We start from the raw sequence: 27,126 nt of genomic DNA on the forward strand, positions 1-27,126 counted from the left end.
TCTTTGTTTAATGTGAAATGTATACATTAACTATGTTACTAACTAACTATGAATTATTTCTTCTTTATTCAATTTGGAGTATATAATAATTATTTAAATAATTATTACTCTTTTCTAGGCTAACTACCCCTTATTTTTTTCTTCTTTATTTCCTTGCTATGTTAACATTACAATATCTAACACAACGTCTCTTATGGCATCAAAATGATTTGCGTAGAAAATTGCTGCTTTATTCTGCTTTTCCCATCTTGTAATTACGGGCTCTGGAGACAAACTTAAACCTGGTAATTTTTCTTTATATATTTTTGATGTTTGAAATGAATTTATTGACAAGTGACGTAATTTGGATAAAATATTTTTAAATTTTGTGCTACTTTACTATAACAAATAATTTCTTCTTTCTCTCTAATTTTCCATAATTCTTCTTTTGTTACATTTAGTAAAGTTTTTTCAATATTAAAATATGCTTTAATTATTAGCAAAATTACCAAATAGCAAACTCATCATATTCTTTCTTTAACTAAATATTTCTGTTTTGTTTCATATTGAGTTATTGCCGAGTGTCTTACTTAATTTCCGATTTGTTCTTCTACTTTTTTTGATTCTATTACTTCTCTAACAGAATGGCAGAAGGTTTTGAGAAGAATGCAAAACAGTGCTGCGAAACAATCTTTAAAAATGAAAAAAAAATCAAGTTTTTTTTTATATCAACATTTATATTAAACAAGAGTTTAGTATCTTCTATCTTAAAATATTAAATTATATGAAACTAAACTCAAAAGTCTAATCTCCAATACCTATAAAACATACGACTAAAAAATAGCTTAAGTAAGATAATTAAATAGAAAATAAATAAATTAAGTCTCTACAATTTCTCCTCTGGCTTGAGATTGACCAGTTTCTCGCTAGCCTCCCAAATATCTTCGCAGAATTTCTTATTCCAGGCTCCGGGAGGTGTAGGGAAGACCCTGCAATCCCAGAAGTGTTTACCAGTGATATCTTTAACGCTGTTAGCCAATGCCAAGTGAAGACTGGTTTGGGCTCCTTCCTCTGGGGTCTAAAAAAACGAATAAACAGGTAAAAACTAACAATCATTATAACAATAGTATAAGAATACTGCTAGTGTTTTTATTTGTCAAGTCGGGAAAATCGCCACCCTTTTAAAATATACACATTAGGCAGCCGATAAATACAAGAACGAATCATATATTTCTTGAATTATCTAGTCAGCTTGTGAACATATATAGGCAATTGACTGGCTAAAATGCACAGTTTGTTTTCATATACCAATAAAAGTAGAACATTTAACTTCAATTTTAATTAGTGTTGTTATATGGAGTTAACAAAAAGAGAGGTGCAAAACACGAACTATTATTTTACTAATTATGTTTATCTTTCACCAGAACAGAAGAATAGAAAGACACTTACAGCCACTAATATCAATAATAATAACAATGCCTGTTCAAACAAAAGAATGTGGTCCATGGGGATGCAAAGAATAACTTATAATCAACTAAGTCATCTTTAATCAGGCATACATTAAGAAAAATATTTTGTAACTAGCTATATTAATTACAAGAAAGATGCAAAGTTGTCACTTGACAAAATGACAAAATTGTCACTTGTCAATCACATGGAAATAAACTAAATGAAGTAGTAAATAAAAACTTTACAAATGGCTTCGGCATATCGGAAGTAATTGCCCAAATATAACTTTTAGTTATACAAACTTTCTTATTTTGTTGCACTGAAAAATTATAACGTAATCTTGAAAAAAAGAGATGTTTTAAAAACAGCTTCTAATATTTTAGAATTTTAAACTTTTTAAGAACTTAAGCCACTTGTACACATATTTTCAATAAAATATCAACAAAAAGAATATGCCCACAATACAGCGTCGAACTATTGGTTGGCATCAGGAAAGATGTTTCTCAAAACAAGGTTTTTTACTTCTCATTCTCAAATAGTTTATTTATACCAAAAATTCTTCTTTTAAGATTATGTGGGATCCTTCTTCTCTTCTTATTATTGTACTGATATCAAATATGTCCTACCAGTTTCTTATGTCTCTAAACCATCTGTATTGTTTGCGAACTGGTCCTACATGAACTTTAATTTTGCCCATTAAAATGGTTTTTAAAAGATTGCATACGAGGGCCATTCGAAAAATAAGGTTCCCATGAATTTTAAAAATAAACAGCTTTACTTTTGTTTTTAGTGTTATACATCATTTTAAAACTTAAAACGTATGCTATTATTCTATATAACCGCTGTTTCTATCCAAACAATTTTGCAGAAGATGCTCCAATTTTTGTATCCCCATTTTATAGGTTTCTACCGCCAATCCATTAAGGAATCGAGTAACCTCTTCCTTGACTTCATCATCGGTACTGAAGCATAATACACCCAAATGTTTAATTTAGAGAATAAGTGATAATCAATGTGCTAGGTCCGGACTGTAGGGGGTGGGTGAGGCACAACAGTCGAGCCAAAATCTCTTAGCAGTTGTTCAGTTTGACGTGAGACATAAGGTGGAGCGTTCTCCCGGACAAGATTCACACCACTGGACATGAATTGTGGTGTGGGAAGTCTCAAAAATATATAAAGCAAGGTTGTTATTGGTAAACCTCTGATTTTTAAGCAATATTTGTTCAACTTTTTCAACAATTTCGTCTAAAACTGAAAACCTTCCGCTCTAATCTTTATCGCGAATATCCGTTCTGCCTGAACTGAATTCTCTACACCATTTACAAACATGTTGAACAGGTATGCACTTTTCCTCATAAACATCGATTAACTGACAATGAATGTCAATTGGTGAAATCCGTTTTGCTTGTAGAATACCTATACCAGCACGAATTTTGTGTATGGCGGTAATTGCGATCGAAAACTCTATCTTCGAAGGCTGCTAGGTCGGCACTAAGCATTGCAGCGTGGCGTTAGTGATGGCATGAGACGGAAGAACAGTTAATGCGTAAGGCAGTGTTACCAAATTTCTCTCAGTACGTCGCATTCTTTCTCAGCGGCATAGGGAACCTTTTTTTACGAATGACCTTCTATGTCGCCTCTTAAAATAAGGCCTAGATATAAGATAATGAGATCGTTTGCTGTTTGACAATGTTTGGAAGCTCTCTCTGGATATCAGCTCTTCTTAAGACCTCTTCATTTATAATATGGTCTATACTATAGTATAGGATAGGTCTAACAATAAGGTCTAGCGGTATACATTATACATATTATTATTTGAGCACGCAAATACGGAGACCCAAAGGTGTTTTGGTTATTGAATTTGGTAAAAGTACAGTATAGCCCAAAATAAACAGTACTGAACGTATAATTATTTTATTGTTTTAAAAAATACATATTATTGACACTTTATAACATGTTCTAAATGAGCTCCTCTCTCAAGACAGACTTCATACCGATATTCCACTGTGATGAAATAAAGGTTGTCTCAAATCTGCGAAGAAGGCTCTAACGGCATGCTTTAACTCATAGATGGTTTGTGGCGCCCGTTTGAAAACGGCAGTTTTAGCCATGCTCCAAATGTATACGTCTGGAGATATTAAGTCTGAAGAATGTGCAGGATAGGGGAGTCAGTAAATCGTGAAATAAATTTGTTTGGAAAATGTCCCTGAAGAAATTGACGAACTGCGACAGCAGTATGGCAATATTGTTCTGAAGCTATTTTCTTGTGGCATTTTAAATTAATTACTATTTAACTGGGAATAAGCCACAATTAAAGGTTAAAATACGTTTATTGACGTTTCAATTTCCACTTCGGAAATCGTTCTCAAAATACAAACATTAGTAAATTAAACAAATTTTGTTTTTGTTACTTAGTGAAAAATTCTTCTATTAATTTAATTTTATCTGACTCATCTATATTGACAATTCAGACATACATTATACATTTTAAAGTATGGCAAGTTTCCCCACTCTGCTAGAAAAATTGGTCTCGAAATGCCAAATTACGTGCACGACAAAATTGACGTAGATTAGGGATAAAGCGTGTTAAAATTTGTATGTACCTCTGTTGATTAAGTGTGACTTGGCTACTATTTTCTTCGATAAAGCATGGACCAATCATTCCGGGTCCCGAAACTGCACACCAGACACTCACTTTTGCACTATGTAAAGGAACTTCTTGAACTTTATCTGGTCTGGCAAAGCCCAGAAATCGATTTGTGCGACGATTTACATGGCCTGACAAATGAAAATGTGCTTCGTCTGAAAAGCATACATTTTTCACAAATTCAGGATTTTCATGTTGTAATTCAAGAATTCTAGTACAATATTCCATTCTACTATGATAATCCCTAGGATATAATTGTTGATGTACCTGAATCACATACAAAATTGCACCCAGCTCCTTCAGGATTATTTGCAAGGAAGTTCGTTTTAAGCTAAGATGTAACGCTGTTCTTGTCTGGCTGGCTTTCGGATTTTTCAAGATTCGCTCAAAACACGTTCATGGTTATCGTTGTTGTTAACTGTTCTGGGACGCCCTGAGTTTCCTTTTCGTTGGCACAATACATTACCCGTATTTCTAAACTTTTCAACAACCTTCAAAATTGCAGCATTACTTGGAGAACGTTTATTAAACCGCTGTGTGAATTGATCACACACGTATTGCAGACTTGCACTATTACGTCGGCCGATTCCGTATAAGCGAAAATAATGCTCCACAAGAAACACTTTCTCCTCTGTACTTAACACCATTTTTAACAATTAGGCCCTAATAATTAATTGTTTAACGATTACTTGGCTTTGAATATGACAGCGCGCACAAAGAGACATCTATGTTTCAGTTTCAGTACTGTTTATTTTGGGCAATACTGTATTTCTAGCTATTGTTTCTTCAAATACTAATGGGAATTCCGTTTATTTTAATACCCTTTTCATTCTGATGTACAAGTTAAAAATATCTTTTCTATATAAATGTTCAATGGTAGAGGGTATAATATGCAGCCCTGTCTCACGCGCTTAGTTATTTATACTGAGTGATGAAAATATTACCTCTGAAAAGTCTTAAAATTGTGACACTGTATATAATATTTAAATTCAAGAAAACAAAAGTTTAAAAGTTTTGAGGCGAAATACGAACGACATAGACAAGAAAAATATGTACAAGATACAAAACAAAAATGGAAACATTTGGAAACTACGGATAGAACCAAAATTCTTAAGGTTGTCGAATCCTATTATCGCGAAATATATGAGAGCACCCCTCAAATGGCGCCTGAAATGGCAAGATCATCCCCTGCCCAAAATCACAAACCAGGTATTAGAATTAATGCCAGAAATAACTCCACGCGAAATCAAAACGACACTTTTAGAAATAAAAAATAACAAATCCCCTGGCGATGACGGAGTAGTGATCGAAGCGATCAAACTAGGTGGAAATAAAATTATCCACGCTTTGGCCAAGCTGTTCACCGAATGCATCTACCAAGGATAAACTCCTCCTCAATGGAACAAGGCAGTCATTATTTTATCACACGAGCAAAGAGACATAATAGACTGGACGCTAAATTAGACTTCTATCAGCCTAGAGAACAAGCTTGATTTAGATCGGGATATAGCACTAACGACCACTTACTAGTGATAAAGAACCTGATAGAGAAGTTTGCAGAATACAACAAACCACTGACACTAATATTTGTGGCCTACGAAAAAGTATTCGATATCATAAGCCATCAGAAAATGTTAAAAGCATTGACAGAATGCCGAATAGACCATAGCTACACTAACATAATCAAATATATCTACCAAATGCCACAGCTAGTGTAAGACTATCTGAACAAGAAACAAATAAATTCTGTATACAGCGAGGAGTACGGCAAGGAGATACCGCCCCTCCAAAGCTATTCACGACGATTTTAGAACATACTTGTAAGAAGGCACATCTGAACGAACATGGTATCAACATAAATGGAGAGAAGCTCAATCATTTGAGATTTGCAGATGATATCGTCCTTATAGCCGATCGTATGGATGATGCAATAATAATGTTTGAAATATTATATCACGCTTCCTTGGAGGTCAGACTAAAGATTAATATGAACAAGACGCAAATAATAACTAACCTGGTGCGAAATCGAAATACTGCTGTTGATGGAAGGGATATTGTGCAAACTGTATCGTATAAGTACTTAGGACATGAAATTCGGTTGCACAGAGATAACCAGACATGTGAGCTCCCACGTGGCATAGGATTAGCCTGTGCAATCGTTTTGGTAAATTAAACTATGTATTTAAATCGGACCTACTCATATGCCTTAAAAGGAAAATCTTTGACCAACGTGTGTTACCTGTACCCACTTATGGAGCGGAAACATTAACACTCACAAAAAAGTAATGACTAGGATTTGCGTGATTCAGACAATCGATGGACAAAACGTATTGCCGAGTAAAGACCAAGACAAGAATCACTACGAAGCAGAGGACGCTCAGCAACTAGATGAACTGACGACCTAAAGCGTGTTAGCAATAACTGAATGCAAGCCGCACAAGACAGAGACAGGTGAAAAGAGCTGAGGGAGACCTATGTCCAGCAATGGATGCATTAAGGTTGATGATGATGATGATGATGATATAATATTGTAATAATATTAATACTACCTCTCCGCATACATTACCTTACTTACCTTGCCATAAATGTAGAGGAAGAAATATCTGATCAGTCTATAAATAGTCTTCAGTCCATCAAATTTGGCAGATTTTCTGAAGAGATATATATTGACCAAACCAGGATGTAGAGAATTACTGGTAACACCGAATTCCTTCAGTTTTTCAGCAAATACATTGGCGGTAATGACGTTGGCGAGTTTGGAGTTTGCGTATATGATACCTTGGCGGAATAAGGACAAAGGATGGCCAGCAGGGTAGTTGAGAGTTTCCAGATTAAGGTTGCTGCAGAAAGCTAATGCTGAACTAACGAAGACGATGCGGCTTGGCGCTGATTTTTTTAGTAAATCTAAAATAAAAATATATGTTAATAAAATATTTTAATAAAATATTAAATTTTTTATTAATTTTTTCTTGCTTTAATTTGCTTTTATTAGTTATACCTTTTGCAAATTTATTATACACAACAATTGATTTGAGTTAATACTGTTATGACAGTAGAAGTATTAAAATTCTAGAATGTTCAAGATACCATCGAAAAATCCTAAAAAAAGATCGCTGTGTGCAAGTACTTGAAGGGGATACGAGAAACGTTAGTAACTTTGTATATTTCGTAAGTAGTTATTGAAGAAAATGGGTTTTATTTCTTTAATCTGTTTGGAGTACCAGAAACTGAATTTACTACGAATTTTGACCATGATGAACGGCATGTGGAATGCATATTTTAGATTCCCTTGCCGACTAATTTATCAATCTGTCTGCTTTGCAACTTGTAGAAGGCACAGTGGTAAATATTTGAATTCAGTTTCGCCAAGTAGGAAATCTTATGATTTGTCTTGTTAGTAGTAATTGAGTTTTCAAATAGTTCTGTCATTTGCAACAATTTTATTTTATTAGATATATAGATTTTAAAAATTAATCAGGTAAAGGAGAAGCTTGGCAAGAAGATAAAGAAGAGGAAAAGAAGTCTCTGCAAGAAGGAAAGGAGTTAATGGAGAAGGGTACACAAGAAAAAGAAGAGAAAGAAGAGAGGTGTAGACAAGAAAAGGAAGAGAAAAAGGAGAAGCGTAGGCAAGAACAAGAAGAGGAGAAGGAGAGGCGTAGGAAAGTAGAAATCATAAATAAACTTAAAATGGGATAATTCCCGGGAGTTGGCCATATTAGTTAAAAGACTCGATCATCAAAGTAAAAAACTTCTGTTTAATTAAAAAATTAAATCAGAAAATGCTACAATTTCCATATTGGATTAGGAGGAGAGGGCAGCATCACTGAAGAACGTTTCGATTAGATCAACTAGGAAATAAGTAACAGCTAAAACTTGTATATATATATATATATATATATATATATATATATATATATATATATATATATATATATATATATATATATATATATATGTATATCAAATAAAGTACTGGACCGAATTTAAAAATTTAAAAACTAGGGAATGAAGACAATATGTAGGGAGTTGCGAAAGCTTATTTGACCTCTATTACCATTAAAAAATGTTGTGTTGATTCTTTTCTTAGCGATCAACGTAAAATAACTAACAATACCGGAAAAATGTGTCCCCCTTGCGTGTCAAAAATTGACTTATCTCTGGGTTTTTCAAAAATGTCGTAGATCCTAATAATGCCTGTGTTTCGTTTTCGTCCAGCCACCATGTTTACATACTGCTTGTTATAGGCATTTAAACAAATTATAATATGTATTGTACGTTGAAAGATATACCAATTAAAGAAAATAATATATTAATTATACATTAATTATACATAATTAAATCAATACATTCGTAATTAGCATACAATACAAACATTTCAAGTATAATTACACTTAGGTATAAATACAGAGTAACAATAAAAGAGGAATTCATTAGTCGGTGGACAAAAGCAAATAAGTCAAAAATGTGCTTTTTACATGTGAGATAAAAAATGATTTGAAGAGTAAATAAAATGGTATTTTTGCAAACTATTTGGCTCTATTTGTTTAAAATTATACCAAAAACATTGTTTAAATAGTTTTTATTGCATTATTGGAGTATTTATTGGTTTAGCATGACTTATATGGTTAGGCACGACATATTTGTCTAAGTTATATGCTTATGATCAAAGAAAAGGTTAGGAATGAAAATTTTATTTTTAGATTCCATAATCGTTTTTATTTTTATTAAAAGAAATAACTTATTATCAATGAACTAAAAGTATATATAAAAAGTAAAGTTAGTTGGATCAAAACATAAAAATACGTAGTATAAAATTTAAAAAGTTAATATTACATTACGAATTTTATCATTTTAAAAAAATAAAATGCACAAAGAAAAGTTATTTAATTAATTAAATTTCATTTTCTTTATCACTTAAAAAATGTCTGGGTCGGTATCTCTATTGACTGTAGCAGATGACTTTAAAATTGTATAAAAATTATGAAAAATAGTTGAGATGAGTGGAAGGAGTGAAATTAGATCATCTGTTTTTTTTTCTCTTGAAATATGTTATGTTTGATTGTCATATTATTGTCACACCTCGTCTAATTAACTCTTTTATGTGGAATGGTTCTTCATTGGATAATGTTTTCCTAAACTGTATAATGGTGATCAGTCAAAAGAACATTCAACATATCGACCTGAATATTGAAGCCGAACGTATTGAAAGAGTACACCGATTTAAATATCTGCGATATACAGTAAATGATAAGTGGGACCCAGACGTAGAGATTAAGATCCGAATTGAAATAGCAAGATCCAAATTCATCAAAATGAGAAAGCTCTTAAGCAACCGCCACCTAAGCGTTAACCTCCGATGGCGCGCCACGAAATGCTACGTACTCTCTACGCTACTTTGCGGAGTTGAAGGGTGGACGGTAGCAGCAGCAACTATAAAGAAGTTAGCGGCTCTAGAAATGTGGCTGTATCGACACATACTGAGAATACCTTGGACAGACAGAGTGACCAACACAGAGGTATTAAGACGAATGGGTAAAGAGGTGGAATTGTTAACAACTGTTAAAAGGAGGAAAGCGTCATACCTGGGCCATGTGTTCCGTAATGATAAGTACAGTCTGCTACAGCTTATCGTGGAAGGCAAGATTAAAGGTAGAAGTTTGGGCAGAAAGAAGAAATCCTGGCTGAGAAACTTGAGTTTCATGGTTTCAAATACCAGAAGCTACGAACATAATACATGCGGCACAAAACAGAGAAACCTATCGTTTGATGGTTGCCAAACTTTGGTAGAAGATGGCACATAAAGAAGAAGAAACTGTATAATATCAAATTCATCTGTGTAACGTAGCCTAGTTTCTAACCGTTTAAAAGGTTCCCTTCAGTATCCTTAGTTCTTAAAATCAAAGGTCCTTTTAATAAAGAAGAGAAACTGAAAAAATCTTCTTTTTTAATTTTGTAAACTGTTAAGTTTTTGCTGCTAGAGCGGACCAACCGCATCCAGTCATGTCGATGAAAAATCTCTAGTTCAGTCTTTTTCTTTTATTTGTCTCAATAATACCATTATTCGTATCTACCTCTAGATAGTTGTGTCCTGGTATCATGAACTTGTGGTCTATAAATTTCAAATTACTTGAATCTTTCATACTCAATATAAACATGGATGTCACATGGGAGTTTCGATTCCGTCCACCGCATGTGTCAGAATAGTAAATAACATGCTCTACTTGGGAGAGTACAATAGTCTTGAGATGGCGATATAAGCAGGAAGTAATGTGGTTAGCCATCCTACCGACTATTGATTCATACCACATGTAGCATATTGTTTGACCGGTTGCATTGTCCTGGACCGTTAGATTGTATGTCCACAGCTGACGCTTGAAAATTAAGTGTGAAGGAAGATATTTTTTCTGAGTTTGGCTTTTACTATAATGCGACTCATAATGTGGAAAAGATGGAATGTGCTGTTTTATTTCTGTAAGTTTTTCAGTGGGCAGTTTATGTTTTGGGATATGTTTACCTCTTCTATCTTCTGTAGAGATTTCAGCATTACTTGCTTTCTTTATGCTACAGTTATAACAACATTTGGGCTTTGTGTGCTAGATCGTGTAGCCATCAACCCTATTTTGAGGTAAATTCTAAGGTGCTTTTGTAATCTCGGACTGATATCAAATTCTAATCTTTCTGTGCTTGCAAGAGATGTGCAACAGATGTGAATGTAACAAATTTTAACTGGAAGAAACTTTAAGGCCACCAGGATAAATGATAAAAACAGATATATACTAACATTAACGAGTTAGTAGCAGCTCAGAGACACTTAATTATTAATATAATTAATAAACTAATAATTAACTACATACGCACAGCAAGATCAGAATTTGATATAATGTCTACAAGATCGAGGCCAAATAAATGAACTGTCAAATTAGTGTTAACACTGAGTGCCAATGTATAACCATTTACTGGTTAAGTCTAATAATTTTTAATTTAAATTTTTTTTGAAAAAATCTCCGGATTAGAAATTGAAACGTCAAAAAATATGTAAAAAGTAATTATCATTACAATCATGTGTGGTTTAATACCATACAAAATAATATTTAACAGTTTTGAATGATAGTGTGGTTTGATATCAAGTTGTGAAATTTGTAATTTTCGTGTGTGGAAAATGTTTGTAGACAAACTGTACAACGAACCCCTAACTTTGTAAACATTAATCGTTTTTGACCCTCCAGAATGACGCACCTGCCTGTACATAAAGTGCAGGTGACTTTTCATAAGGGAACTTTATGAATCAGGTATAATTATTTGTATGCGTGTTGTGTGATATTTTGAAGTGAAATGGAACTATTATTATTTATCAATAAATTTAAAAATAATGCTTAAACGGAAAACTATATCGAAATAAATCAATCTCAAGAAATGGTGAGTATTTTTTTACGTTTTATTTTACGGCACAATAAGAAGAAATCTAAATCAAAAACTACACAAGAAAGCCCTGAAATTAGTATTTCCACAACCAGAGAAAAAACCCAGTACCTTCTGCTCTATTACATATACAGGCAAAATATCAACAAAAATAGCCAAATACATGAAAAAGAAAGGAATAACACCAGCTTTCAGAACAAACAACAACTTAGGCAAATATATTAAAAACAACAACAGCCAAAATAAAAAGCACTTGCACAGTGGTGTATACAAACTTAAAGGTGGCGATTGTTCAAAAACTTACATCGGTCAAACTGGTAGAAATTTTAATAAACGAAAAGCAGAATATAAAAGGGCTTTCAATAATAGAAAAACAGATTCTACATACGCACTTCACCTTCTAGATCATAATCATTCTTTTAATGACGAATTTAAAATTCTTCGCTTTCAAAATAAAGGCATTAAGCTATCTTTGTTAGAATCTATGGAAATTAAGAAATTAAAAAACACAGACATAATTCTGAATGACCAACTTGAAACAGTTCTCTGCTTCTCAACCTATTTCGTTAAAGACTATAAAGTGTAAACGCATACCAAAAATAGATCACTTGAGAAAGGCACTCTGCCGAAACAGCTGTAGTGATAAGATTTTATATTAAATTTTTTGGAAGTTTTGCAATGTTTTATTGTTACATAAAATGAATATCCATCAATTAACGGTCGAATCTATCAATTATTTAGAAGAAGAAGAGTGTTACAAATATTTAATAAGATCTCTTAAATTAAAATTACCATTAAAATCATTAAATGTAAAAATAATTCAAACTTAGTTGCGTATCATAAAATGAGGAACTGGTTTAAACACTTCATTGATGTACAAGTTAAAAAAAATGCAGACAGTGGACGAGTGCGAAAAAAATTATATGTTAATGTTTGATGAAATTTCTCTGAAAAACCAATTGGAGTACAACAAATTGATAGTATTATTGAAGGGTTTCAAGATTTAGGTGCTTTCGGAAGTACAAACAAATTTGCCAACACAGGTCTGGTTCTCATGATGCGTGGCTTGCTACATAACTGGAAAATTCCAATTTACTGTAAAAAATAATGTATGCACCCACACCTGAAACCGCCTGCTTCTTCAATTTTATCATTCCATGGCGATTGCGAAAAAACTACATAATTTTTATTAAATATATACGATATAGAAACATAAAATCGACTAATTATGAGGGTAGAAAGAATGTTCACCACCAACCTGTCAAAAGGTGCGTCAATAAAAAGGGCCCGAAGTGATTAACTTGCATGGTAGAATGCAGACCGTCATCGGTGTGTTTGTTGCCATTGCTCAGCACCCTCGCGTTATTTATCAAAATGTCCAATCTCTCCTCTGTCGAGTTTATTTCCTTGGCAAACTTCCTTACGGACTGCAATGAAGTTAAATCGAGGATTTTCGTTTCGATGTTTGAATTGTTCGTAATGGCTATTATCTTTGCCTTGGCTTTAGCAGCTTCTTTTCTGTCTGCGAGAATTACTCGGCAGCCTCTTGAGGCGAGTTGGAGGGCGGTTTCGTATCCTATTCCTGCAAAATAAATATAGCTTTAATAAAAACAAAATTATGTAAATAAATACAGATTAAAAATTAAAGTTTATATGAAACAGCTCAATATAGAACATAAACCATGGGTCAGAAAAACTTTTAATAAAAAGTACCAGTAATTTTAATCAATGACTCAATAAATGTTATGATCAAACTTTAGTAGCAGATATACTGAAATTAAAGCATATACATTTACCATCTTATCTTTTTTTTTAACTAAATTTATGTCCAATTAATTTGATCATTCCATGTATACATATTACCTGTTATCACTGTATAGAATCATACTGTATAGAGCTGTATACAGTATAACTCTATACACTACTGTACAGTGTATAGGATGAAAAAAATATATATACATTGGATACCATGGTGTTACGAACGACAAAAGGACATATAATTTAGATGGTCAGATGACATATAACAACCTGCTGAACCGACATAGATGTAAATAGCTCAAGATATAGAAATATAGAAGACGTTTAGGTCTTAAGTTTATTTGTTATGTGAAAAAGAGGAAGGTTTTCATTTATTAAGGAAATTAACTCAAGCGATTTTGATAGGATTTTGCAATAAGATTTTCTTGTTGCTTTTACCTTTGGTATTTAATGGTGACGATGTTAAAGCAAATAATCATCATCGTTATCAACCTGTATGCATACACTGCTGGACATAGGTCTCCCTCAGCTCTTTCCATCTGTCTCTGTCTTGTGCTGCGCTCCGTAGTGCAAGACAAGAAGCACTTTTCTGGCGACGTGTCCTGCCCAATTCCATTTCAGCGAGGCGAGTTTTTTGATGGCGTCTGTTGTTTTTGATCTACGACGTATTTCTTCGCTTAGGATTCGGTCTCTCAGAGAGACACCCAACATTTGGCGCTCCATAGCCCTCTAAGTTACGCGAATCTTATTCATCACCTTTTTTGCGAGTGTTAATGTGAAGATATTTGCAACATCTTTAAATTTTTACATTTGTTTTAATTTGTCTGTGTGTTCCTCTTCAGATTTCTTCTACTAATCAAAGTAATCTAAACCCAATGTAACTTAATTTAACAACCTAACCGAACTTAACATAACCTAACATTACCAAATTTCACCAAGTCACCTAATCTCATTCGTTTTTAAAATCTTGCAAAAATGATTTTATAAAAAGTTCAATTCTTCACGACATATTCTTCTGCAACAGCGGTTGATTTCTATACCGGGAAGAACATTTCCCGAAGATACGTGAATCAACTTGAAGTGATGTCAAAGTACATCGAAATGAGTGACCTATAGATTCTTCTGGATGCGGTAAACTAAAACATTTCACATGCGGTAAACTAAAATATTCCACAATTAGCGATGGAATTTTTAAAAAAAGTGTTGATAACTGATGATGAACAACTTGTTTTGTAAATTTTCAAACGGGTGAAAATACACATATGCTGAAGTAAAGCAAGCACGAAAAATTGACCATAAATAAATGAAAACAGAAATAACTTTTAGTTATTTCGTATTGTCAAGTGGTCAAAAACGGATAGAATATCTTCAGCAGAAAGTTAGACAAAGGCACAAAAAAGTGAACCACGTAGTGCAGTAGTAAGAAAAACATTACCGCGGTATGTAGGGGGAAGAGGACGTATGGACACACGTTAACAACTGGAAAAACAGTTTGCTAATTTAAAACCCTATTTTCAGAAGCAAACTGCAGATATCCACTTCAAATCGCGCAATTTGCACAGTAGATGACACAACGCTGCTTCAACTAAGGGAACAAGAAATGCGCATAAACCACTTGTCTAAGAAAAAATGCACACCTGGATGAGTAAACAAGACTATGTCAATACTACAGCGTCGAACTATTGGAAGACATCAGAGAGATGTTTCCTGGTACAGGTTATTCGAACTAAAAAGTACCAAAAACAAATTGTCACAGACGGTCAGGTCCAAAATAAAAAATGCCGATATGGATGTCAAGCCCAAGAAATCATCCAATATATTACCGGGGACTGCCAGGCGTTTGTCGAAACTTATTATAAAGAACGCTATGATTCGGTAGGAAATATTATTACCCAAGAATTAGCCAACATCTGCAGACCGATCATATTCCTTATTATCAATACATACTGACAGAATGCTTGAAAACGACAACTACAAGATATATTTGGATCGTACAGTACTCATATACTACTACCAAATAATAAACGAACTGAAAAAACAATAATGTTACGTGTAGCGATCACTTCTTCGTCTTCTTTTTGTGTAGACATGACTCTGTCTGTTTTTTAATGTACCTCTACTAAGTTGTCGTTCCATTGTTTTCGTGGTCTTTACTGCTCTAATTATTGTCATTCGGCGTATATCATCGTTCCATTCTACTCTTCTATTTTTTACCCAGTCCCTGATGTTCTCCACCTTGCATCTTCGTCGTATATCTGTACTTTGAGCTCTGTTCCATAGTGTCTTACCATCGATAAGGTCGCGATACCTAACAACAATAATCTGAGTGTTAAAAACAACGAAAAGATCGCCAAGTACAGAGATCTGGAAATACAAATAAGGAGACAAAGAAAAATGAAAAGGTTCCAGACAGTACCTATTTTTCTATCTACTACTGATGTTATACCGAAAAACCTTCTATAAAACATAAAACAGCTGGATCTGAGTAAACATACTTATAAGACCATGCAGAAAGCTGTACTAAGTACTCTTGGTCGCAAATTTTTGGGTAATACTTCAGCATACCATGTCACCTACAGATCGATAACACGGAAAGAGTACCTTCTTCTTCTTCTTGTGCCACTCCTATCGGAGATTAGAAATCCTCAAGGCTATCCTGACCTTGTTTACAGCTAACCTAAAGAGTTCATTAGTGGTATAGCCAAACCACTCTCTCAAATTACGCAAACATCATATTCTTCTACGGCCTGGATTCCGTTTTCCTTCTATTTTTTCTTGCATTATATTTTGAAATAATGTGTCCCACCAGAGCTCAAACCTGTTAATACAGTGGCAATCTTGGAATAATTATTACAATTCGTGTGCTGTCAAAGTCAAAGCTAACTTGATTACAGTATTACTTTGCTAAGAGTAAAGTTAATGTTGGGGCACTTTTTTAATCCTAATTTAATTTTTTTATTTTAACTATAAACAGCCGTTTTAAGTGCAACAAAAAGATAAGGTGTAGAAAACATACTATTATAATACTCCATGTATTTATGACACAATCAAAAAAGTAGACATAAATTTATTTTGATTATTATTAAATAGTAATCTAGGTTAAAATATACAAATTACTAATACTACACGCAAAGAAGATCTCACATTAATAGAAAGTAGAAAAAGTGTTCGAAAGTTTATAAAAAAAAACTGTCTCTTAAAGAAATGAAAGTTTATCGAATAAACTATTATCTGAATCAGTCATCAATAAATTGGATATAAGTGTTTCAGTCTTTAAAACATATTTTTTTTGTAATTACTGCTACTCGCATATCCGCAACCGTTCTCGCCTATATAATTTACTACTTTTTGCAATCAATCATTTCCTTATAAGTTGTTTTTCCGAAAAAGCTGCCTTTCACTTTATTTCCTCTGTACAACCAATACATAACATGCACTTTTATAGTAGTTACTTGTATTAAGGCAAAAAAAGAAAGTAAAATAAAAAATGGACACTATTATAACAAACAAAAGATCAATTAAAGAGATATCACAAAACTATTTTACTAAATACTAGAATTAGGGAACAAATTGCTACTATTGTAATAAAAAAACGATCAGTTCAAGAGATGTTAACAAACTGTTTTACTAAGTACTAAAATTAATATTTAAAATCTAGGTTAGAAAGTATATAGAAATCATAAATAGACAATCTCTTAATCGCTTAAAATATGTTAAGAACGTTGTATTGGTGTTAAAGTTGAAAGAAAAATTAAAAGCAAAGTTGAAATCTCGTCATAAATTTAAAATTGTGTAACCTTAAAGTTGCCACAAGCTGAGAACAACTTTTTCTATATTTCTTAGTGAGAAGATCGGGATCAGGGCAAATATTACGAGAAGCTCTATAGACTTTTCAGCAAAATAGAGGGTAAAGGAAGTCTGGGACCGCAAACATATAATAGTTGCGTAACGCGGCAATGGGCAAACATCTGTAGTTATGATAAGCCTTGCAGTGATGCTAAAATTAGATTAATTCTGACTGCCTGAAAAGACACTAAACAGTGGATGTCTTTGGATTATAATCTTTGTTTTTTTTTGTATTTTGGCTTTGGAATGGAACCTTTAGCCTATTGTCTTTGTACGTTTACATATATGAATCTAATACTTAGTGCAGTCTAGGGAAATTTTCTCTGTACTAGGAAAATATTTCAGACCATATCCAAGTCAAAAAAAAAGTTTGTTACAATCTTCTGCTCGGGACAGAAATATACTCTTCAAGCTTCAGAAACTGACCTAACAATAACCAAAAGTGCTCTCGTTCTCATTGGAAAATGTTCACTGAGATATGATCCCTATAAAATGAGCAAAGTAAACAACATGCAGATTCTGCGAGTATACAGAGAAAGCGACCGAAAATCTTGTTTGTACAACAGAATACTTATTCGTAATGTCATTATTAGCTGTAAATAATCTTACTGGAAGCTAATCAAATAAAAATCGTATCTCTGAAACAAATACTAGGTTGTTTTAGGAGCATAGATTCTTTTGGAGTAAAATATACTTAAAATATCTTTCAGATCGCGGTGTAGAAACATCACTAACGCCAAATAATTTCCTTAAAATCTATAATTTGAATCTAATGCAAGTCAGTATCCTGAAACTGCTAGATGTGTGTCTAAAGCACACAATTTTGGGCCGAAAACGAGCTAATTACCTTGCCATTTTCTGCTGATAACATTGTTCTACATGAAATTCATTTCAGAAAGAGTTTCTAGATGATTTTATGTACATATATTAGTGATAACAAATGAACTGAATAAAATTATAATATTGGCAGAAAAACAATAAGGTTTTAGGTCAGGAAGATCATGCACCGATGCTATATTTAGAATAAGGCAAGTGCAAGAGAAATCATTAGAATACAACAAACAGGCATATCTATGTTTCGTGGACCTTAAGAAGGCATTTGATCGAGTCAAGTTAAAAGACATTATCCACTTACTGTACGCAAGAGAGATACCTCTAGGAATAATTAAAACGATCGAAAATATCTACCAAAACAACATAATAAAAGTAAAAGTAGAAGATAAACCAACCGACCCTATTGAAGCTGGCAATGGGATAAGACAGGGAGATTCCTTAAGTCCTCTATTGTTCAACCTGATTATAGATGAAATAATAAAAAAAATAAGAACTAAAAAAGGATACCAAATGAGAGAAAAACTTAAAATAATCTGCTATGCAGCCGATACAATACTACTCTCTTAAAGTGAAGATGATTTACAACGTATGCTGCACCAATTTAATATAACCGCCAGAAAATTTAACATGTTAATTTCCCCAAAAAAGACAAAATGCAAGGTTACAACAGCAAATTTACTTGTAAATTGGAGCAGGAAGGTCAGATAATAGAACAAGTGACGGAGTTTAAATATCTAGGAATCACATTATCTAGCTACGGAAAGCTCGAAACTGGAGTGGAAGATCAAGTGAATAGAGAAGATAAAGCCGCAGCCTGCCTAAATGAAACAATATGGAGAAATAAAAATATCAGAAAAGAAACGTAAGGCAGAATTTACAAAACAGTCATCAGAGCAATAATGACATACGCGGCAGAAACACGACCTGACACAGAGAGGACAAAAATAATGTTAGAAACAGCAGAGATGAAAACACTTAAAAAAATTGATGGTAAGACACTATGGGATAGAGCTAGAAGTACAGATATACGACGTAAGAAATAGAAGAGTAGAATGGAACGATCGTATAAGCCGAATAACAACCAATAGAGTAGTAAAAAGGGCAAAAGACGGTTCCCCAATAGGAAGACGATCAATGGGAAGACCACGAAAACGATGGAATGACAACTTATTGGAGGCACATTGAAAAACATACACAGTCATCTCTATATAAAAAGAAGAAGATATTAGTGGTAGGTACTTTTATAAGAGAAAAAACTGTTTTTTAAAATTTCTCATGTCATCTAAGATAAATGGTGTCTGCATGCTTTGTGTCTGAATTTACTGCCCAGAGCATCTACTAGGTCTTATTTGGTTGTATGATAAACGCAAAATTTCATCTTTAGTTGATTTTTTCACTTTTATATTTTCATGATGTGATTAAGTAGGTTTATGGCCCTCTAATTTGAACGTCTTCTTTAACTTATCTAAGTCCATACTTCTTCATTGATATCATTTAATTTAACTACTTTATCTTTATTTTTTGCAGGCTTAAGCAATCTCCTTCCCAATTTAATTAAAATCTTCCTTCTTTCTTTTGCCCAATGTATTCTTTTTCAATAGTGAGAGTAGACTATATTTTTTATATTCCTCCTATATTGTTTTTCCTCATCAGTACAAGCCGTCTTTAAAAACAACACAGAATAAAAAATATAATAAAATATTGTGGAAAACTAAAAAAATACTTATTTCGAGATACACCCTACATTACCGTTTCCATTTCAATATATTTTTAGTTATGCCACTTCAAAATTATTGAAACAAGTGTTTTCCTTCACATCTTGTTAAAATTGGCACTGTTCAATCCTCATCTCTTACTTGTGATTAAAACTTTTATTAATTACTATTTAAATGGGAATAAGCCACAATTAAAGGTTCAAATACTAATGTTTGTGGCTTATGTGTTTTAACCTTTAATTGTGGCTTATTCCCATTTAAATAGTAATTAATTTAAAATGCCACAAGAAAATAGCTTCAGAACAATATTAAAACTCTTATGTAGAACTTAACTATATTTTCTTCGATTTTAAAAACTATTTAGAAAAAACTGATAATATAAATTAAACACTCATTGAAATTAAATATTCTTCTTTTTTATGTGCCTTGTCCGGTCTCACTGACGTTGATAAATCGTTATAGCGAATGCCGTTCGATCCTGTGCAAGTTTAAAGAGTTGGTCTACACTCCGGATACCTGTAAAATCACGAATGCTCTTCAGTCATAATGGCGGTTTTCTACCAATGCCCCTCATCCTTCTATCTTGCGTTTAATTATTTGTCCATTACAAGTCCATGACTTGTAGGAATTTTTTTGACATTTCATGGTTGTTAATAGTTACTCAATAGTATTAGTTTTTGTGCGACTTCGTCGTTTAATCGTTTTTCTATCCATGGAATCCGTAGTATACTTTGTGAATCCACATCATTAGGGCCTATAGTCGATGTAGAGTGACCACTTACAGAGTCCCGATTTCTCCTCCAGATCCTCTATCGTAGCTTTAGATTGATGTTATTATTGAAGAAGAGGCATTTCATTTTAAAAAAGTGTTAACAAGCCAACTCGGTTCGATGTCTGATTTTTTATCCAATTGCTCTTAACATAACTTTCCACATATTTTAAAAAAATTAATTTTTCAATTGGTTGTCCATAGAGATATGTATAAGTTTGCATGAGGGTGTGAATTTCGTCTAAACATCACAAATACATATATATATAATAATTAAACATAAATACATGATATATAATAATGAAAATTTAAATGATGAACAAAATTCTGTATTATATTTAACAAATTTTGAAAATTACTAAAGTCATAAAACAATATTTTTAAAGAAAAAATTAGGATTTTTAAAATTTTAAAGAACTTAAATTTGTGATGTTATTATAAAAAATATTAACAATTATTCAGTACTAAGCAGACATAAAATGTCATTGATCCACATATAGTAAAAACACGTTATAAAATGTATTCACTTCTGTTGGCACTCTTCAAGTGACACGCGCCGTTTTTTTTTTAAAATCATAGTTGCTCTTCCTTGTCTTATTTTATATATTTTCTTTTTATCCTGTGTGTGTGTGTGTGTGTAAGGTTAAGTTCAATACACAACAACACTAGATAAAATCAAAAAAATATTAATGATGCAGGCTCGGTAATGAATAATATATACAGATTGAAAATTTGGACATTTCAACCACCAAAAAGGTAAAAATGAAGAGACTGACACAAATCGAAAGAAAATTTTTAAAAAATTCTAAATCAGCTAGTTATTAAATATCATTTCCTTACAACACATTGACGCATTTAAAAATTCAAAATTGGCGGATGTAATAAAGTTAGATCTTATTATTACTGTTATAACTTCTTTGTTAAAGGTTTTTCCTTCGCGTACTGGTACTAATATAGCTCTACTGTCCATGAATTAAACAATTTTCTTTTTAAAATATCACTTAAATCATAGAATATAATATTAGTATTTTTATATTAACTAAAAAAGTAGTTACCTGAACCAGCTCCAGTCACAATGGCCGTTTTACCACTTAAGCAAACCAAACTTCGCACTTTTCCGGCACTGAACTTTTGGAAAAATTTCAAAACGATTAACGCTATGAACGGTAGTGATATGGCGATCACAGCGAAAGCTATATACTTGATATATATCGTGTAATTGTAGACGATCATCTTCAGAGATGTTCTTCACTGGTCAGTATCAAGTCGGCAACTAACGAGAAAGAGCTGTGGTGAAAGTTTATGAAGAAGTAAAGAAAGTCTCTAGAATCGCGAACCTACACACTATTGGAGAAATGGTACCCGTTATAAGAGATTGTTGAGGCACGAGCGCCGAGGTTGTCATTAATGTTTAAGGAGATCCGTTATGGGAATTTTTATATTCACAGTTCATTTTATGGATGTTAGATGAATTAAATTGTTACTATACTTAAAAAATTGTCGATAACCAATAAAATTTTATAAACTTGTTGCTTATATGGTATGTTAGCACAAAGCAGAGATAAAAGAAGAATTTAAATTTTTACTGCTACTCGCTAATAGTTACCTTATTTCTCCAGGTTTTTGTTTTAGAGAATTTCAATCGGTTGAAAGTCCGTTGCTCACTCCCTTTGCGAAAAAGAAGAAGTATTAAAAATCTATAATGTTCTAGATGTCATCCAAATATTCCTAAATGTCTAGTAAGATTTGGAACATCAGGAAACTTCTATAAACAGAAAATTTTCAGTTCAAATAGTACTAGAGACTGCTATTTACAATGTTATGGAAAATATTGTTCCCGGTTATGAAAATTAACATCTTTCTTTGTGATTTTTTTAGATTTGTCAAAGGCTTTTAATAGTTTGGACGACTCAATTTTACTGGAGAAATTGAAAGGATGTGGTACAAGGGGACCGTCTTATAATTGGATAGAATCTTACTTAATAGGACGTAAGCAAAAAGTAGTTATAGAACATCAAGAAGTCAAGTACTTCTCTGAGGAGTGCGTTTTTGCTGTAAGCATCCCACAGGGCAGTATTATAGGTCCTTGGTTATTTGTTTTTTATATTAATGATCTAGCTATGAACATTATAAAAAATAGGGACAAAATTCATCTAATAAATTTTGCCGATAACACGAATATATTGATCTTAGGATCGCTTGGTTGAACAACCTTCTGGACATTGCAAACGATACTTTCGAAATGGCTCAGATGTGGTTTCTTAGGAATAGACTGAAATTAAATCGGGAGAAAATAAATTATGTGATTTTCAAAACTAATATGAAAAACCGTACCATACCAAGAATGTTCAGATACAGGAGGATTAAGTATTTCCAAATTTCTGGGTATACATATCAACCAGAATTTAGACTTAGAAATAAAGGTTGATAAATTATGCGCTAAGCTAACCTCAGCGTGCTACTCTTTTAGAGTAGCATCATGATATTTAGATGCCACCTCAAAACCAGCTGTTTATTTTGCAAACTTCCGTTTACTTATGAAATTTGGATAATTTTCTGGAGAGGAAGTACCAAAGCTGAACAAGTTTTATTACTCAGAAAAAATAATTTAAATACTGCTGGGTTTGAAATTTGGAGATTCCTGCACAGAAAAATATAAAGAATTTGGTATAATGACTGTACGAGGAACATTATATTTATGAGTGTCTGGTATTTGTCTTCAAACATACAAGATTTTATTTTTCACTTCACATAGTATAAAAACTAAAGTTGAGACGTTTTTACTTTTTATTTTACTGCACCTACAAAATATATATGCATATTTTTTATGTACCGGTGGTATTACCCGATCATTATGCCCATTAAGCAACATATATCCCTCGGGCCAGAGGCTCTCTCGGCTGGATAATGTTGCTCTCCGAGCGTAATCATCTTAATAATACCCTTGGTGTATAAATAACTATTAAACAATTGTTTTTTAATTGATAACAAAGCGCATATGGCAGGGCGGACGGCCATTAGTACAATGAGAATTTAAACCAGCAAAAATGTGTGCCCTAGATCTTGTTTCTCTCTCTTATACACGCCGCAGTCCGAGCGCCCGTCCTGTCATAAGAGCACAACTTTGAACAACTTTTTGCCTAGGCAACCTCTTGAATCTTTTTTTGGGGTATCTCATGAAAGTGATTATACAAAAAATCTCAAGTGAATATTTTTTCCGAACGAACCCGAGCTTTTCGCCTTGTCTGTATATTTAGCATTTAAAATTACCTTAATGTCGTAATAACGTAATAATGTTATTTTAATGCAATGTTTTATTTTATATTTTGACTTAAATTATTTAAAGTTAATTGTTTTGTAACATCAAAATGTCTATTTAAATAACTATTGTATTGTATTGTATTGTATTGTATTGTATTGTATTGTATTGTATTGTATTGTATCGTATCGTATTGTATTGTATTGTATTGTATTGTATTGTATTGTATTGTATTGTATTGTATTGTATTGTATTGTATTGTATTGTATTGTATTGTATTGTATTGTATTGTATTGTATTGTATTGTATTGTATTGTATTGTATTGTATTGTATTGTATTGTATTATATTGTATTATATTGTGTTGTGTTGTATTGTATTGTATTGTATTGTATTGTATTGTATTGTATTGTATTGTATTGTATTGTATTGTATTATATTGTATTGTATTGTATTGTATTGTATTGTATTGTATTGTATTGTATTGTATTGTATTGTATTGTATTGTATTGTATTATAATTGTAATTGTATTGTTTGTGTATTTTATTACTTTTGTATCTTGACACTGTTCACTTAAATTTGAGTCATTTAAATCATGTATTTGTTTGTCAACCGATTATTGTGATAAATAGATTTCTATTCTATTCTAACTGCTTTTCATTTACTTGTTGTTGAAAGTATTCCTGCTCCTTTATCTTCAATAACTTTCTTTTCTTGATTTTCATTACCAATTTTCCTTGATTTACATCTAGAACTTTGTTCTTTCATTGTTTGATCGACCTTTTTGTTTAATGTTATTTGTAAATTGATTTAAAACTAAAATTTAATTAAAAATGACTAGCGTCGACTAGCGGATAATAGTCAAACTATGACGTCATCATGAGGCTGTGACATGACCATATAAGGAGAGACTTAAGCGAGGAGTGGGGACGAAGGTAGACGGGGCTTTGTTCCCATTGGCTTCGTTCTGACATTATCTACGGAAAAGAAGAAGAATTAACATGATAGACGAAGAAGAATTGACAGTTGACATTAGATAAGGAAATAAAGACGAATTGACAGTTGACAAATGCTTCCGGTCTTGGCTAAGGTTGATGCTCGGCCGGTAATGCAGATTCAACGCTTACAGGCAGTGACGTCAGAGTACTGCCGGTGCTGCTACTCTAGTTTTCATTTTAAATTAATTTTTCTCTCATCCAATTTCTCTTACTTGGTCTTATTATTTATTTCTTTGCTTTCCGAGTTCTTTATATTTTTTTATCTTCCCCTCGATTTTTTCTGATCTATACTAACCTTACTCTATTTTTATTTTCATTTATAATTTTACAATTATCAATATACCATTCTTTTCCTTTTGCCTTTTTGCCCAATATTTCTTCCGCCGCTAATTGTCTTTTTTTATTCCAGGTTTCTTCCATTTCGGTCAGGCCTATTCTTTTATATTTTTTCAATCTTTTTTCTGTACAGTTTCTTCACATTATCAATATTTAATTTATCCATATTCCATTTAATTTGATTCTATCGAGTTTTCTTCTTTATTTTGATCTTGTCTCCAATATTTTCAACCGCCGTCTAGTAGTTCGAGTCAGCGCTCCTCGATATGTTTTTACATCTGTTACCGATAATTCTCTTATTTTGTTAAACAGTATTTGGTCGATCTACCATTCTGTTTTCCCTTCTTGAGATCTTCATGTTATTATCTGGTTTTTAAGGGTGCTTAAACTTCCTGCTGCTTCTAGTCATGTTCGTTACCTCTGTTATTAGGGTTAATCGATGTCCGTTGTGATTTGTTTTTTCGTGGAATGTGTTTTTACAGTTACATTAAGGATTTAATCGTATTTGCCTATTTGGGCATTAAACTCACATATATATTACTACATAAATTACTAATATCACCATGTTTTGTTTTCATATTGTCATGATTTAATTTTCTAATTGTTCGTAAAAGTTTTCCTTTACTTTTATCGCTGCTGCACCTGTACAAGCTTAGACATATAATACAAGATAGACTGACTGTCAGTGCGACAGATAAAACTGACGCAAAGCAGCCCCTGCATCTGTCGCCAAGGTAACCAATCACGACAAAGATTGTTACTTTGGCCGGCCAACCACAGCGCTCGTTATTAACTGCGCTGTCGTTGGCCTCTCGGCGGAAGTGTGCTGAAAATTCTCAAACACGACGTGTATAAAAGAGCAGCACATCTTCCGAACGGGATCCAGTCGTCATACACTACTAGCCCCGTAAGACCTTGTTGGTTCGGTGCGCTACCAAGCTACCTTTGAGTTTTATTAATTAACCAATATCCTGCTATCGTCGAAGACGTCCAAAAATTGAAGAATAATACCTAATAATGGTTATCCAATTTAGAAGTTAAATCATCAAGTGTACGAGAACCGGCGTGTCGACTACAAAACGCTTCCTGACAGTAGAACACGACTTTCTGAGATAGAAAAGACATTGGTCTTATAACTATTTCAAATCATGTCGAACTGACCACAGCGTTATTTGGGCCTGTCACGGTAAAGAGCGAATAAAAGCCCCGACGGGGACTTGTAATTGCTTTTCCGATCAGGTTGAGCTGCAATAACACTTCGTCTCCGAAACCTTATGTAAATAGTAACTATAGGAATTACTGTTAACAAAAAGGTAGCTATACGAAGCGACTGGCAGCAGGAAGGGTCGACATTGCCGGCATTCTTGTACCTCTCTCGAGGAGAGGGAACGCGGCTACACGAAGCGAGAAGGCCGACATCTTTGTGGAACTTGAGATATACACCACGCATCAGAATTCTAATACATATAAGTCAGTGTAAGAATATTTTGTCTGTAAGAAAGCTCGAACTGTTAGAGAATGCTGATTGCCGGTGTCCCCTCACCTACCACAAAGGCTCGGCGGAACTTCTTGCCCGTAACGGCCGGTATCTCAATAAACTCCTTAAATACGAAGATGGACTCTCGAAACTTGAGATCCTCTTCGAGAGCGGCGGTTGTAGATCGTCCAGAAACCCCTGAAAACCAGGAGGACGCTACGGCCGTACGGCACATCTCTTTCTAATAGACTGGGTTTATCGACCATGTGACCTTCTCATTAGTCATTTAGGTCACGTAGTCGATAAACCTAGCAAATTAAAAAGAGATGGAGGGACTGCCTTGCGTCAATTTTCTCTGTCGTACTGGGGGGGAACAGGCTGGTATTGTAACGATCTATTTTGTATTATATATTTTATCTATGTGTGGGAGCATTAGCATTTGTTATTTCTAGATTATTTGGTTTGGCTTCTAGTTTTAGGAAAGTTACTCATCCAGTTATTTGTCTTATCCCCTTTATGTTATCTCAGTTCTTGTCAAATGCCCGGTAGTTCAAATCTTTGTTGGCTTTTGATGATTTTTGTACTTCCTTAAAATTGAAATGTGTTACAAAAACTTTAAACTGCGCCACTGATGAAATCA

The 27,126-nt window shown here is 33.1% G+C and overlaps 1 protein-coding gene across 2 annotated transcripts; it reads right to left on the bottom strand.

Moving 5' to 3' along the window:
- Positions 1-679: 679 nt before the first annotated feature.
- Positions 680-21,748, bottom strand: LOC140434316 (retinol dehydrogenase 11-like). 2 transcript variants are annotated; one of them, XM_072522481.1, is made up of 4 exons: positions 21,472-21,748; positions 12,753-13,076; positions 6,642-6,979; positions 680-1,057 (listed from the first exon to the last, which is right to left on the bottom strand). In XM_072522481.1, exons 1-4 carry the CDS (start codon positions 21,647-21,649, stop codon positions 866-868), a joined length of 1,032 nt encoding a protein of 343 aa, XP_072378582.1. In that variant the 5' UTR covers positions 21,650-21,748; the 3' UTR covers positions 680-865. The 2 variants fall into 2 exon arrangements, with proteins under 2 accessions (XP_072378582.1, XP_072378583.1); XM_072522482.1 differs by having other exon boundaries at positions 6,651-6,979; positions 21,472-21,746.
- Between the last annotated feature and the right edge of the window lie 5,378 nt (positions 21,749-27,126).

The sequence above is a fragment of the Diabrotica undecimpunctata genome, chromosome 2, assembly GCF_040954645.1.
Source record: "Diabrotica undecimpunctata isolate CICGRU chromosome 2, icDiaUnde3, whole genome shotgun sequence".
In the NCBI taxonomy this organism is placed as follows: Eukaryota; Metazoa; Arthropoda; class Insecta; order Coleoptera; family Chrysomelidae; genus Diabrotica; species Diabrotica undecimpunctata.

Bases quoted from the DNA above. Each gene is read 5' to 3' on its own strand.
- LOC140434316 (XM_072522481.1), bottom strand. From the start codon at position 21,649: ATGATCGTCTACAATTACACGATATATATCAAGTATATAGCTTTCGCT. The intron at 6,980-12,752 runs GTTGGTGGTGAA...TTTTTATTTTAG, and splicing joins ATTGACGCACCTTTTGACAG to ATTTACTAAAAAAATCAGCG. The intron at 1,058-6,641 runs GTAATGTATGCG...TCGTTTTTTTAG, and splicing joins TTTATGGCAAGGTAAGTAAG to ACCCCAGAGGAAGGAGCCCA.